Source organism: Carcharhinus amblyrhynchos, chromosome 21, assembly GCF_965287045.1.
Source record: "Carcharhinus amblyrhynchos chromosome 21, sCarAmb.v2.hapA, whole genome shotgun sequence".
Taxonomy (NCBI): domain Eukaryota; kingdom Metazoa; phylum Chordata; class Chondrichthyes; order Carcharhiniformes; family Carcharhinidae; genus Carcharhinus; species Carcharhinus amblyrhynchos.
The window spans coordinates 33,016,224-33,032,016 of record NC_137344.1 but is presented as its reverse complement, the minus strand read 5'-3'; the positions used below and the strand labels follow the sequence as shown (position 1 = coordinate 33,032,016).

The following is a 15,793-nucleotide window of genomic DNA, read 5'->3' as shown; positions in this document are numbered from 1 at the left end:
AAATGGTCCGAAGATGTGCAGTTTAGGTGAATTGGCTATGCTAAATGTGTGGGGTTACGGGAATCGGGTGCCGTGGGTGGGGTGCTGCTACATGAAATGCTCAGAGTTGGTGCAGACTTGATGAGCCAAATGGTCTCCCTCTGCACTGTAGGGGTTCTGTGTTTGACTCTGGCATGTCTTGACTTACCAGGGGTGAGCAAATTCTTGTTTCATACACTCCTGATTCTGCGTCAATAAGAAATATCGCTATTTTCCCTTTCTCCACAGCCTGATTAATAGTTAGATCATCAGAATGTCTGATTTGATTAACAGTCAAAAACATCTCTAGCCATTCCACATTTGCACCAAAGGACATTTGGTCAGGACTGTAATCTCCCAGTCACTCAGTAATACCTGTTGACATGATTACTTTCAAAGGTCAGTCCATCCACATGTACAAAGATCCTTTTCTCTAAGACTGGATTTGTAAGCCTATTTGTCACCCAAAAAAAACCCTTCTGCTAGTTTGCTGGAAGCTTCTCCAACTCAGATTTGTTTGTCTTGAGAATTTGTAATTCTATCCTCATCCCCAGACTGAGATATCTTTACATGATAAAAAGAAACTATCGCAGGACGTTCAAGTAGCCAACTGAATTGGTTTATTCTAGTTTTGGTTGATATACATAAATGACCACGAGTGGTACTACACTTTCTCATGAATTTGACGAGTTCAGGCTTCAGATACGTCTTTATCTGTCCAAACCCTGTCTCTTAGGAACTGTGTTTCAGTGAGATTTCATGAAATTAATTTCTCTGGTTATCAAGAGTAAAATTTGGGAAATGACTGCGATGCATCTAGTTATACTTTAATCTCAAAGGTGAGAGAGCTCTGTGTACGTGATTCAACTCGGGCCCTTTCGAGTATTAAACATAGACACTGGATAGCAAAATACCTCCTGAGACCAAGGTAAAAATCAGTTCAGATTGAGATGGAAATTTGCTGATCATAGAATCCCTACAGTGCAGAAGGAGGCCATTTTGGTTCATCGTGTTAGCACTGACTCTCAAAGTGTGTCTTCCCCCCCTAGCCCTACTCCCGTAGCTCCCACACGTTTATCCCACTAATCCCCCTAACCCCACTAATCCTAACCTTGGATTGTGGGAGGAAACCAGAATCTGCTCTGATCTTGGGAGTAGTGACACCAATTATTGGAAGAACACACAGAAACAGAGCTCAATAAAACTGCCCTTTACTCCAGATTTAAATAGAACTGAATGTGTGTTGATACCTTTGAAGGACTGGAATGTTCTGGTTACTGAAACATGTGTTTTACAGTAGGGAGATCTTTGTGTGTATAGGACTGCATGAAGGTGATCCAAGCTGGATGCATAGTTACTCCCTCTGGCCATGGGGTGTGTGTGAGAAGCTGGTCCATTCTACCAGTCAATTCAACCCAGAAAGCTGGATCCACCATACCAAGAACATGTACAACTGGACAGAAGAGTATGGCAGGTGGGTAACAAATGCAGGGGGCTGGGAGGATGGGTGTCATGATGCTCGGGACTGGGACAGAGTTGGACATCAAACCCTGTTTCCAGCCCCCAACATCATGTTCTAGATATTGCTACTTCAATAACATAAGCAAGATTTTCAACCCAAAGTTTAGACAAATAACTTTGTTTTAGGAGGTATTTGAAGTAAAATAAAACACCAGTAAAACAGATTACATAAATTCTTGCCACATATTTTTTGCTGCAAGATTTCTCAGTGTTTCTACTATTAATTAGGTTACAGTGCATTTCCTTATCTCAATGTAACCATTGATTTGATCTATCAGGTTTATATTTGACTGTGCAGGGATTTATCAGTGCAGTGGGTTTCTCGTGAATGCTGTTGAACAATCTTTGCACCAGAGGACATCCTCCCAACATTCTGCAGTGACATTATTCATACTAGAAGACAAACAAAAAAAACTAGAAGACAAACAAATAAACATCTTTATACAAAAGTATGATACTGCAGGAAAACCTGAAATAATACAAAATGCTGGAAATACTCACCAAATCTGGCAGCATCGCTACAAAAAATAGCACAGTTAACATTATAGATGGGGATTTCCTCTCGAGGCTATGTATTTACTCAAACTTAAGCTAAATACAAAGACTCAAAATAGCGTACTGATGTTGAAAGTATGACTTCACTTAACCAAATGAGAGAATGATATGAGGAAGCCTTGCACTCAAGGTGTAGAATGCGGGCAGCCGGATATCAGTCTGAAGAACAATGCCCCTGTGAAGGCATTCCGAAAATCATATTGCCTACCTTTCTGGTGGGCATTATCCACTAATACAAATCAGTAAATATCATCCTGTCATTAACTCAAGCCAATAACAATACATATCATGACCTAATGAGATTTCACTTGTTATTAAAGTACAGACATTACCTCCCTTCTGTTGCCCAGCAATATGGGATGCTGGACAATGAAATAAGAGAATGATTCCCACCAATTGAATCCATGACTCTCGTCTGATCCTGAGAAATTCTTTGTCTGCTCACCACCTGTGTTATCTCGGAGTTGTATAATCCTATTCATAACGCTAGCATTGGTAGCCAAATTGTTCCGAACCACTGCTGATAATATTACTGCTTTCAGTAGATTTATTGTCTCTTACCTCTCCAACCAGGACCTACCGTATTTTGTCACGACTGAAGTTTCACAAAATGTAATCAAAAGCAAAACACCTTGTAAATTCAAAATACATGTTTCAATTGAGAAGTATTTGTTAACCATACAGAGCTGACTTCCATGGCAACAGCCTGGCTGGCTTGTTCCCATAGTACAAGATCCTTCATTCTAAAGTTAGTGTTGTGTTAAGCATTCCTAAGTCTATGGTTGTGTGTTAATTAGCCCCCCCCTACATCACAGATCAACAATCTTTTGTCAGACATTGGTTCTGAAGAAAAGGTTACTCAGATTCTTTCAATTTGTCCAGGGCCCAGATTTTTGTTTTCAAATGCTTTTCCTGTAGTGCTCGTTCTGAACTTTAGCAGGGTCTCAAAGCAAGCTTGTGGTCAAAGCCATCATTGGCTACCATTGTCTTTATCTTTTTATATACGACTCGGAAGGAAGGCCACTGAGCCCATCAAGTCTGTATCAGCTCTTCCAAAAAACAGCTCAATTCGTCCCACTCCCTGCTATTTACACATTTCTCTGCAATATTTTCTCCTTCATGTATTTATCCAGTTAATCAAAGGCAATTAGGGATGGGCAGTAAATGTTAGCCAAGCCAGCAATGCTCTCATATGGGCATTTATTTATGTAAATAACTGTTAAAATTCACAGATATCTAGAACGTGATCATATTACTCGTCTTCCCATCAGATGACAATTTATATTTTGGCTTTCTTTGACAGAACAACTTGTCTTTAGATTGTTTTTTAAGTAGGTGGAACGTAACCCTTGCCCTCACGAATATAAATGTTTGTCACTCCATCCTGCATGTTTCAGTTCAATCACTTTCACATTGAAGTCTTCCGTTATAAACAATATATCTTAGAGCTGCTTCTATTATCATTTGGAGATCCTAATCTGTTTCTCTATCAGGCATTGCTGGAGTTTGAACAGATGTTTCTTCCTTACAGGTTTAATCAAGCTTCTTGGGAAGCTGTAGCAAATGAAGAAATGTGGCAAGCAAGGTAACTCAGCACCTCCCAGAACTATTGTCAGTGCTGTCTTCGGTTTCACAAAGTTAATAGATTACGTTGCCCTCATCTTGTCTGCCTCTCTCATCCCATTCCTTTGCTCATCCCTTTGTCTCTCTCCATACTTCTTACATCTCTCCTTTGTTTTCTGCTCTTACGCTCTGGCTGGCTCTGTCATTCTCCCTTCTTCCCACTACATTCATCCCTTCATGTCCCTCCTTGCTCTGTGCTCTCCTCTTCCACCCTGCTTGTTCCCCTCTGTCTCCCTTGGATTAGGAAGACAAATGGTAATGTCTATATTGAATTGGAGTATAAGAATATGAAAGTGCTGTTGCAGTTATAAGAAGTTTTGAGGCCACAAGAGGAGTTTTTGCATACCATTTGGTATCCTTGTTGATGGATATATTTGCCTTGAGGGAATGTGACAGAAGTTCACCAATTGAAAAGCAGGACCTCTAGGATTGTAATCTCAGGATTACTCCCTGTGCCACATGCTGATGAGGCTAGGAATAGGAAGATAGTAGTTAAATATGTGGCCAAAAAGCTGGTATAGGAAGGAAGGCTTCAGATACATGGGTCATTGGGATGTCTTCCAGGGCAGGTAGGACCTGCACAAGGTTGGATTGCACCTAAATTGGAGGGGCACCAATATCTTGGCAGGGAGGTTTTAGTGTCACTTGGCAGGGTTTAAAATAGTGTGACAGGGGGTGAGAACCAGAGCAGTAGGTCAACAAGTGAAATGTCTGAGGAGGAATTAGAGACTACAGCTAGTAAGGCTACGAGAAAGACATGATGTGGAGATGCCAGCGTTGGACTGGGGTAAACACAATAACCTGGTGTTGTGAGACTTCTTAAAGTCCAACAGTTTCTTTTGGTGGCAAAAGCCACTGGCTTTCAGAGCACTGCTCCTTTGTTAGGTAAGTGGGAGTTCTGTTCACAAACAGGGTGTATAAAGCCATACACACAATTTACAAAATAATGGTTGGAATGCGAATCTTTACAGGTAATCGAGTCTTAAAGGTACTGACAATGTGACTGGAGAGAGGGTTAAGCACAATTTAGAATGTGTATTATCTCCAGCCAGCTTAGTTAAAGATTTTGCAAGCCCAGGCTTGCAAGTCATAGGGGTTATGATTCGCCAGAATCAGTTGAGTTCTTAGAACACGCGCATTTCCATCAAGGACAATCAACTCAACACTTCACCGTACCTCAAGCCACGGATAACCTCACGATGCTCCATTTCTCTAGCTTCCATCCTAAACACGTTAAAGAAGCCATCCCCTATGGACAAGCCCTCCCTATAGGCAGGATCTGCTCAGATGAGGAGAATTGCAACAGACACCTCCAGATGTTGAAAGATGCCTTCATAAGAACAGGATATGGCACTCGACTCATCAACATTTTCAACGCGCCACAGCAAAAAACCGCACCGACCTCCTCAGAAGACAAACACGACATGGTGGACAGAGTTCTCTTCATCGTCCAGTACTTCCCTAGAGCAGAGAAGCTACTACATCTTCTCCAGAGCCTTCAACACGTCATTAATGAAGATGAACATCTCGCCAAGGCCAATCCCACACCCTATTTGCCTTTAAACAACCACACAACTTCAAACAGACCATTATCCACAGCAAACTACCCAATCTTCAGGAGAACAGTGACCATGACACCATACAACCCTGCTGCAGCAACCTCTGCAAGATGTGCCGGATCATCGACATGGATGCCGTCATCTCACATGAGAACACCACCAGGTACACGGTACATACTCTTGCAACTAGGCCAATGTTGTCTACCTGATGCACTGTAGGAAAGGATGTCCTGAGGCATGGTACATTGAGGAGACCATGCAGATGCTATGACAACGGATGAATGAACAGTGCTTGACAATCACCAGGCATGAGTGTTTTCTTCCTGTTGGGAACAGGAAGCAGTCACGGACATTCAGCCTCTGACCTTCGGGCAAGCATTCTCCAAGGCAACCTTCATGAAACACAACGCAGAGTCGCTGAGCACAGACTGATAGCCAAGTTCTGCACATGAGGACAACCTCAACCAGGATCTTGGGTTCATGTCACACTATCTGTAACTCGCACGATTTGCTTGGGCTTGCAAAATCTCACTAACTGTCCTGGTTGGAGACAATACACACCTCTTTTACCTGTGCTTAACCCCCTCTCCACTCACATTGTCTGTAGCTTTAAAACTTGATTACCTGTAAAGACTCGCATTCCAACCATTGTTTTGTAAATTGAGTTTGTGTCTTTATATGCCCTGTTTGTGAACAGAACTCCCACTTAACTGACAAAGGAGTAGTGCTCCGAAAGCTAGTGGCTTTTGCTACCAAATAAAGCTGATTCATGCAGATGATCTTTGAGACAGCTGGGAGGGGGAGGATGACATAAAATCATGTGGTGGTATTGGAATGGAGTTCTGACATCACACCAAGTACCAATTTTACCAGGGTGAATGGACCAAGGTAAGTGGGAATCGCCCAAAATTACAAAGAAAGCTACTTGAAACAATTAAAATGTCAATTGACCAAAGCTTTACAAATTTGTACTAATTTCCCAAAAAGTGTGCAAGGATCACAGGATGTCTAAGCCCTGGTAGGTATATAAGAACAGCAATGAGGTGGCAATGCAGACCAATGTTGCATTTTTAATTTGTCAGGTGAAGTAATTTAGCTTTACAGGAAGGCTGGGTATCATGGTTATAGCATTTTGCTGCAAAGAAGACAACATCAGGTACCAGAGTGGTGGAAGAGTGTTTCTATGACTGGTGATCAGTGGAGGTCAGTGCTGGGACCCCTGTTTTGTTTTATATAGTATAAATGATTTGGAGGAGAATGTAGTGGTCTGGTTAGTAAGTTTGTGGATAGAGTATAAAAATTGGCAAGTCAGGTTGCTGCTATACAACTTTAGTTGTATAGCAGCCTTGTTTGGAATACTGCATACAGTTGATCGCCCAATACCAGAAGGCTGAGGGTAGAGAAAAGATTTACCAGAATGTTGCTTGGTTTGGAGGATATTAACTATGAGGAGAGATTGGACAAACTTGATTTGTTTTGACTTGAATGTCAGAGGCTGGAAGTCAACTCAGTATAAGTTTACAAAATTGAGAGGTATGGATAAACATGTCAAATACTTCGGACATAGGTTTAAGGTAAAAGTGGGAAAGTTTAAAGGAAATGGGAGAGGCAAGTATTTTACAAAGGGTAGTAAGTGCCTGGAGTGCATGGCCAGAGGAGGTAGACACAGATAGAAAAGCAATGCATGAGGCATCTCGACAGATACGTGAATATGTAGGGAATAGAGGATATGGATCACATAATTTGGAAAGGCATCATGTGTTAACATGTGGTGGGCCACAGGGCCTGTACCTGTGCTGTACTGTTCTTTGAAACAACAGTGTTCTTTTCAATAGAGATGGAGAGGAATGGGCCAACACTTTCTCTAGGTTAGAATGAGGGGTAATCTCAATGGAATGTAAAATTCTTCGAGGTCTTGAAAGGTTGCATATTGAGTGGCTGTTCAGTTTGCAACATTAGTCTGAGGAGAGATTTCTTCAGAGTGCTCAGTTGTTGAAATATGTTCAAGGCTGAGGGTGGATGATTTTTGGACACTAAGATAATGCAGGGATATAGGTAGGGCAGGGAAGTATGATCTTGTTGACTGATGCCTCTCCCCGTATTCCCTGAAATAAAGAATTGAAGTTTTTTTTAAGGATTTTGAAAGAAACTGATGAATAGATTTGAAAAGAATTCCTGTTTGGATAAGAGGACTAAACCTTAAAATCAACCATGTCATTTAACAGCAGTTAGAATTTTGAAACTCCCTCCCACAAAAAGCTGTAAATATCACTGTTTAAAATCAAAATGGTCATGAAACCTCAGGCTTTTAACTGGTGCTTGTCTGATTTATTTTGACATTTTACAGGATGAAAACTCCTTTCTTCGTATTTGAGTTGGCAGAAAATCCAGGCCAGGCAGAGGCTATCAAAGTGCAGCTCTATACTTTTGCCTACCAAGTGAGTTCCCTGTTTTATCCATTACTGGTGTTTGATTTGTAGGCATCCAAGTGATGCCTATAAATCCATTTGCTGTGTTTAGACTAATCCCTAATCTTCTAACTTACTTTTTTCAGTTATATAAGGAGCTGGTCACTGCAGAGAAGCATCCAATCAATTGGCACAAAAACTATGCCATAGTATGCGAGAGGATGCTATGGCCCCCTGCACATATTGCTGCTGGTGTGGACCCAGAGTTTCTTCTATCAGAAGCCATCAAACATTTCTCACTTTACGTGGCCAAAGCACCAGATGACCCTCAGAAAAATGCCATTGTCCAGGTCATTAGACATCTGAAAGGGGAGCGAAAGAGAGCAAGAGCCCAGTAGTGAAGCTTTCAGATATTGGACTAATGGGATCGTGCTCACAAGTGACGAAGTACAAATTTGATCCACCCAAAGAATCAATTAGTGCTGCAGGGTCACTTGATTAATGAGTCCAATCTGGTTAACAGTTGTCATGGAGTGGCATCTAGACATGTGGGGTTTGGCTGATCTGATTCAGCTGTGAATTAATATCCTTGGAAGCAGAATCTCTCATGCAGTACAGGCTGGTCCTGAAGTCCAAAGGCAGTGTAATGTCCATCTTTTATACTCATTTTTGGTTATTTCTGTACTTGAAATATGAGTTGTCAAATGTTTTCATGGGTCCACTGGATGAAGTTTTTAAATTCTGGAGAAAGCAAGATGTTTTTCTGATAGAAAAGTAGATGACTAGTTTGAGGTCAATGAATATGATGGTCTGGTTTGTAACACTACCAAATTCAATTTGGATGATTATTCAGGGACTCCTGTCACAATTTTCCAATCCTTCAAAGCAAGTTTGGACTGAAATGGGCAAAATAGCCAAAGGGAAAAGCAAGAAACCTGAACAGCTTTGGTGCTCCAAAGCAGTATCAGGATGCTTTGTCAGGATAAATATTACAGCACATTTCATTCATCACTAAACAAATTAACTGACTCGCACTTCAGAACAGAGCAGTACTTGGGGGGGCCAGAGGATAAAATTTCCAGTTGACTACTAATACCCACTAGTTATCAGCAAATACTATTTGCTCTGATCTTTTGTTGGAGGGAAGGTCATTGAACTGGCTTGGGACAAGACCCTATCTGAGAATCCTGCAATTGAGATGGTCAGTTTCCATAATCTTCCTTTGTGCTAATTATGATTCCAGTCTTCAGAATTTTCCCACACCCAAGCCTTCCATTTGAGAGAATTCACTCACCTCAGGAATTCCATTTTTGTTCATGTTTGGATCAAAACAGATCACAGATCAAATGGTACTGGTAGAACCCAAACTGAGCATCCATGCACTTGACAGTACCGATTACTTTGCTGAAGATTGAGATTAATGGGGCAGTAATTGATGGGAGTAGATTAGTTATGTTTTGTGGATTAATGGTACATTCATCAAATAGCAGCTGTAATTTTGAATAAAACCTTTTGCTACACTAATCCTATGAAATGAGCACTTAATATATTATGAAATTAGAGTACCATTATAGTCTCTTTGGCAGCAATTGAGTCAAAATGTATTTTAAAATTCAGCTATTGAAGGCTGTATCCAAATTGCAGAATTCAACTAGTGAATAATATGACCAAAATCAATACCAACTTAAGTGAAGAGTCTAGAATTGATATATTGACATACTGGTCGCTGCATTATAGGAAGGATGTGGAAGCGTTGGAAAGGGTGCAGAGGTTTACCAGGATGTTGCCTGGTATGATGGCAAGGTCTTACGAGGAAAGGCTGAGGGACTTGAGGCTGTTTTTCATTAGAGAGGTGGTGGTTCAGGCATACAAGATGATCAGAGGATTAGATAGGATGGACAGTGAGAGCCTTTTTCCTCAGATAGTGATGGTTAGCTTGAGGGAACATAGCTTTAAGTTGAGGGGTGATAAATATAGGACAGATGTCAGAGATAGGTTCCTTACTCAGAGTAGTAAGAGTGTGGAATGCCCTGCCTGCAATAGTAGTGGACTTGTCAATGTTAAGCGCATTTAAATGGTCATTGGATAAACATATGTATGATATTGGAATGGTATAGGTTAGATGGGCTTCAGATTGGTCTTCAAAGGTTGGCACAACAGCGAGGGCCTGTAATGTTCTTTGTTTAAGCTAAGTGCGTGGATTGAGAGGAGATAGTGTTAATATTGCTGGACAAGAATCAGCTATTGAAATTTAAGTCATAAAATCTGGGATCATTAATACTATCAATTGTGTGTCCTTAAGTGAAAAGGCTGAGACACTGATCTGGCCTGACTCCTGATGTCTGCCATTGTGGGGTTCGGCTAAGATCAAGTGTAATATTGATGTGCTGTGCTTGAAGTCATTAGGTTACATTTCAGCTTCATTTGAAGCAATTTTTAAAAGCGGCATCTTGGCCTTTTGGCTAAGATGCAAATGAGATCAAGCCTTGGAGGAGGAGCTATGCCAACTCCAATCAGTTTGGATCATGTAGATCAAGTCCAAGACAGGTGGTGAGAGCCCTGTCTTATCAGCTTGGATCGGGAATGTCTCTTTGTTGAGACTGAATTGGACTTGATTGGATTGAATTGGAATAAAAACAAAAAAAACTAGTCCAGTGAAAATACAACTACATATGACATCCCATTTAACCCACATACCACTGTGTGCCTTATTCTTAACTACCATCTAAAATGGTCTAGCGTGCTATCCCATTCAAGGGCAATTTTGATGTGCAACAAATGCTAACTTTGCCAACAATGCCTATGTGTCATGAAAGAATAAACTTTTCTTGACACCTCAATAACCAATGTAAACCTTTGTGCTAACTATAACCCAGAATTAAATATATTTCTTGCATTTTTGGAAGGCTACAACACAATCCTGGCCAGGAATGCTTTTGAGCTGCTGTCACCCACAGGTGGTGTTACCTGAGTAACTTGTGAATTAAGTTTCCAGTTTCTGACCATAATAAAGCTGATCTCACAGTTGTTACTGTGCAAAAATCATTTGGTCTATTATATCTGCACCAGCTCTCCCAACGGGCATCATGGCTGCCATTCTCCTGTACCCTGTGTTTCTTTTCAAATAACGATTGAATGCCTCCATCACACTTGGCAGTACATCCCAGACTATGAGTCTTTTTCTGCCCCCTCAAGGCATTTGCTTTATTTTCAAACCACTTAAAATCTGTTTGCTCTTTCATGGACAAACTGAGGGAGAGGATTTGCCCTAACTACTCTGATCAGCCCTCATGATTTTGAGCCCATCAGATCTCCTCTTAACCACCTCCCCTCCCAGGAGAACAGTCCCAGTTTCTCCAATATATCCTCAACTCAAATTTCTAATCCTGGAATCATTCTTGTTAACTTCTGTAATCTCCCCAGTGCATTCTTTCTTACAGTGTGACACTTATGAACAACACAGTGGTTAGCACTGCTGCCTCACAGCACCAGGGATGCAGGTTCAATTCCCAGCTTGAGTTACTGTCTGTGCAAAGTCTGCACATTGTCCCGGTATCTGCATGGGTTTCTCCAGGAGCTTGTTTCCTCCCACAGTCTGAAAGAGATCCTGATTAGGTGTATTGGCTATGCTAAATTCTCCCTTGGTGTACCCGAACAGGTGGCAGTGTGCCAACTTGGGGATTTTCACTAACTTCATTGCAGTGTAAGTCTACTTGTGACACTACATAAACTTTAAAATAATTGTACACAATACTCCAGCTTAATTTTAACTAGTGTAAGTTCAGCAGAACCTCCTTGCATGGAAAGTCCACATCAACAGCATTATTATTGACCCCTTTGCTAGCTCCTCTATAAACCCCTTAACACTTTCCCCATCAGAAATCCAAGCTGAGTCCTCCTAATCTATTGACATTTTTCCACATGACATTAATTCTATGCTATATAATTGTTTCTAAAAGCTTCCCCACTACTGAAGTTAACTGGTTGACAGCAGCTGGGCCTATCCTTACAACCGTTTTTGAACAAAATACGTTGTGTCTGCAATTCTCTAGTCCTCTGGGACCCCCCCAAGTCTAAGGAAGATTGAAAGATTATGACCAGTGCCCTGCAAATTCTAGTCTCACTTCCTTCAAGATCCTTGACAGTACCTTGTCAACATTAAGTACTGACAGTTTATCCAATACTAGCACTACATCAATTTTGAACACTATGGTGGAGTTTTCTGTCATTATGGCAGGGATAGCATCTACTTCCTTGGTAAAGACAAATGCAAAGTGTTTAATACCTCAGCCATGACCCTTGCGTTCATGCAGAATTCCATCTTTTCTCAACACCGTTTACACATAGCAATACGCACCTCTAACTCGACAATCTCATTCACTACACCCCATGCATTCACATACAAGCCCACTAACAGATTTAGGCAGCATTTCTCCTTTGCTCCAAACTTGCTATTCTGAATACTCGTGCAATATTTGAGTATTTTGTGCACACTGATATTCCTTGAATTTTCTCTCCTGGTTCTCTAGTTGGTTTAAAGCCCTCCCAACAGCACTAGCAAAACTCATATCCAAATCAAATGTAACCCCTCCAGCTTTTCCAGGTGCCATCTTCCGCAGAGCCAGTCCCAGGAATCCAAAGCCTTTCATGCTTACACCATCTTTCCAGCCATATTCCATCTATCTGCCTTGCACTCCCATTTCTGACTCACTTGCTTTTTAGAGTGTGATTGGTGTCTTGAACTCAGTGCTGGAAGCAGCATGGTGGCACAGTGGTGGTCTTCTGTTGTTTTCCCCGAGCCAGCAGCCGGGGTGACTGGGGGTCAGAGTTCCGTTCTCCCGCCTTTTGCCCTTTTCTTTTCCTGGGGTCTTCTGGCCGTGCGGAAGCTCCACTCCCTCTCTGCCAGCAGCCAAGGTGGCAGCTGCTGCCTCAGTGCCAGGGACCTGGGTTCAATTTCCAGCTTGGGTCACTGTCTGTGTGCAGTTTGCACATTCTCCCTGCATCAGCATGAGTTTCCTCCAGGTGCTCCATTTCCTTCCAGTCTAAAGATGTGTGGGTTAGGTTGATTAACTATGTTAAATTGTCACTCAGGGTCCCAAAATGCATAGGTTAGGGGGATTAGCAGAGTAAATACATGGGGTTGCAAGGATAGGAGCTGGATAGGATTGTTGTTGGTGCAGACTTGATGGGCCAAATGGTCTCTTTCTGCACTTGAGATTCTAGTGGAAGCAGATGCAAGTGACTTTTAAGGGGTGTCTTGACAAATACATGAATAGGATGGGAATAAAGGGATGCAGTCCCCAGAAGGATAGAAGGTTTTAGTTCAGTCAAGCAGCATGGTTTGTGCAGGCTTGAAGGGCTTGTTTGTGTGCTGTAATTTTCTTTGCACGTGGCACTGGAAGTAGTCAGAAAGTAACTACTCAAGATCCCTTTTTTTTTTTACAAATTTTCTACCTGGCTCCCTAAATTCTGATTGCAGGGCTCGATCTCCATTTTTTCCCAAGTCATTGGTAGCAATGTGGACCATGATCTGATTGTTCATACTCCCTAAAAGATCCTGCAGCATTCTTAACACTAGCACCAGGGAGGCAATATACCATCCTGGAGTCACATCTACACCCCTTGGGAGGGCCCAGCACCTTCACCAGCATCCAAAATGGAAAACTGAAGATTATGGTCCCAGGAAACTCCTCCATTTCCTGCCTGGCTCCGTTAGGCTACCGAGTGGTCACTCATTCCCTTTGTCTTCAAGCTCTGAAGCTGAAAAATGACAATCTCTCTGGACATATTATCCATGTAGCACCCAGCCTCGTGGTTGCATCAGTGACTCCAGCTATTTGAGCTCTGAAACCTGGTGCTCAAGGTTCTCCAGTTCCTGCGCTTATGGTCATTAAGGTATCTGTAGTGTCCATGACTTCCCACTTATTACTGGGCATGCGTACTACTTGACCAAGCTGCCCTGCTATATCTTAACTTCCCTTATGTTTTTTTTTACACATGATTACTTATTACTTTATTACATGGGCCCAGACTTGCCCTTGTTGGTGGTGTTCCACACTTAAATTCAAGTACTGCCATTTCTTTAAGAATATTTTGTCTGCTACAAAAGTCCAACGGGCGGGTTAGATGAATCGGCTATGCTAAGTGTCGGGGGGACTAGCTGGGATAAACGTATGGGGTTATGGAGATAGGGCCAGGGTGATATTGTGGTCGGTGAAGACTTGATGGGCTGAATGGCCTCCCTTCTGCACTGCAGGATTCTATGAAATATCAAATAAACGGTCAGTGACCAGTTTGGCTCCTAGGTCTACCAAGAGTGGAACAGTACTCAACAGAGATATCCTGGAGCCCAAATCAACTGCACTTTCACCACAGCTTCCAAACTGTTATACAAATAGTTAATAGCACAAAAAAATAAACATTTTTCAGGTAAATGAGCACTTAACATGATATGGAGGATTAAAATAATCATACTAACAAGGCACAAAAATCATATTGCATTATGCAAACAAACAAAGTGATTTGCAAAAGAACCAAAGGGTTTTAAAAAAAACTGTCAAACAGGTGGGGGCTGGAATGCACTGCCTGGAAGTGGGGTAGAGGGCACTAGATGATTGCAATGTGCAAGGGCACAGGGAAAACGCAGAAGAATGGCACTCAAGCACAATGCTGGTGAGCCAGTGCAGAAACCATGGACCAAACAGCCGCCTCCTGTGCCACGACAATTCTGTAACACAGGCTGTGGAAACAAAAAAACGGAAAGTATGGGATAAACTCAAACAAGTCCGGCAGCATCTATGGCGAGAGTGAAAAAGAGTTAACAGCTCGAGTCCATTATGAGGTTTGGAACGGGTTATAAATGGAGCTTTCATTGAAATGAACTACCCCTGGCAGAAACATTCAATAGGCCTCAAAAGGCAGAGCAATGAATCCAGGCAGGTACAAATACATCCTGCCCCTCCCTCCCCTCAGATCCCGGGCAGTGGATGCGGATCAGAATCGCCTCAATACTCAGTAGCGGGGCTCTGTGGCCGTCGCCTCGTCTATCTGATCCGTTCATCATCTCCGCTCCTTGTGCCCGGGACCCTCCTCGCTGCCTCCGCGCATCGCCAGCAGCTCGCGAGCGGATTCTCATCACTTCGAACCGGGGCCCGGGCCTCCCGGCCGATCAAATAAGATCAGTGTGTATGTAGGAGGGAGCGGCCCGACGGCACACCCGCTTCACTCGCAGCCTCTTCTCACATACAAACACTCTTCCATACATATTCTCTCTCTCACTCACTCACTCCCTCCCTCTCTCCCTCTCCCTCTCTCCCTCTCTCACACACACACACAAAACCATACATTCACATACTACCACTCTGCCCAACCGCCACCGCTCCCAATGACCGCGCTACCCGCACGCTCTCCTTTTATAAGCTCTCCTAACAACAAGCCGCCAGGAGCGGAAAGAGACGCCCAATTTGCCGCTTTGCTAGTCCTCCCTGACGTGCCCCATCGCTTTCTGCAGTAATCTCGGAGGACCAACTGTAAACATGGCTGCCCTCAAAGATTTATTGCAATAGTTAAATTTGCGGATAGAAAATTCTGGAAATGCTTAGCAGGAAGCTGGAAAAGAAGGGAGGGAATAGATGGTGACAAGAGTAGATTTAAATGAGTGAGGTAGGAGGAGGCAGGTGGAGCATATACACCAACATAGGTTGGTTGGGCTAAATGGCCTGTTTCTGTGCTGTATGTCTTATGTAATCTAAGTGAATCAGGAAAGTGACTCATATTAAGCTTTAGTTAATAGGGAAAATATGTACAGCTCACACTGTGGAAAATGGTTACAGCCAGTGAAAGTGTCAGTAATCGTGCTTCAACTGATTGAAAATACAAGAATAGGGATCGCCAAGTTTGACAGTGGTTTGTTGAATCATCACTTGCCACATATTGGGTACATACACTTAAGTGTGCCAAAGGATGTTTGCACCGGCACAGCTATCTAGTTAGTATATGTATACGTTATCAAAGAATCCGTCATCAAAGAAGAAATAGCGAGGTATCTTGAGAAGAATTGTTTGATGGAGCAGACGCAGCACGAATTCGTTAAGGGGAAGTCGTGTCTGA

At 42.4% G+C, this 15,793-nt stretch overlaps 1 protein-coding gene and 1 non-coding gene across 3 annotated transcripts in view; one reads left to right on the top strand and one right to left on the bottom strand.

The window, feature by feature from the left end:
* The window catches only part of tmem260 (transmembrane protein 260), a 35,356-nt gene extending 24,662 nt beyond the window's left edge, over nucleotides 1-10,694 (top strand). The window contains exons 13-16 of one of the 2 annotated variants that reach the window (XM_080208964.1): nucleotides 1,316-1,492; nucleotides 3,626-3,679; nucleotides 7,624-7,714; nucleotides 7,831-10,694. In XM_080208964.1, coding sequence (XP_080065090.1) covers nucleotides 1,316-1,492; nucleotides 3,626-3,679; nucleotides 7,624-7,714; nucleotides 7,831-8,082 — 574 coding nt within the window. In that variant the 3' untranslated portion in view covers nucleotides 8,083-10,694. The remainder of the gene's footprint in view (nucleotides 1-1,315; nucleotides 1,493-3,625; nucleotides 3,680-7,623; nucleotides 7,715-7,830) is intronic. The other variant, XM_080208965.1, reaches the window with a different exon arrangement.
* Nucleotides 10,695-14,672: 3,978 nt separating this feature from the next.
* LOC145356741 (small Cajal body-specific RNA 2) lies at nucleotides 14,673-15,022 on the bottom strand. The gene has a single exon (XR_013889212.1).
* Nucleotides 15,023-15,793: the final 771 nt, after the last annotated feature.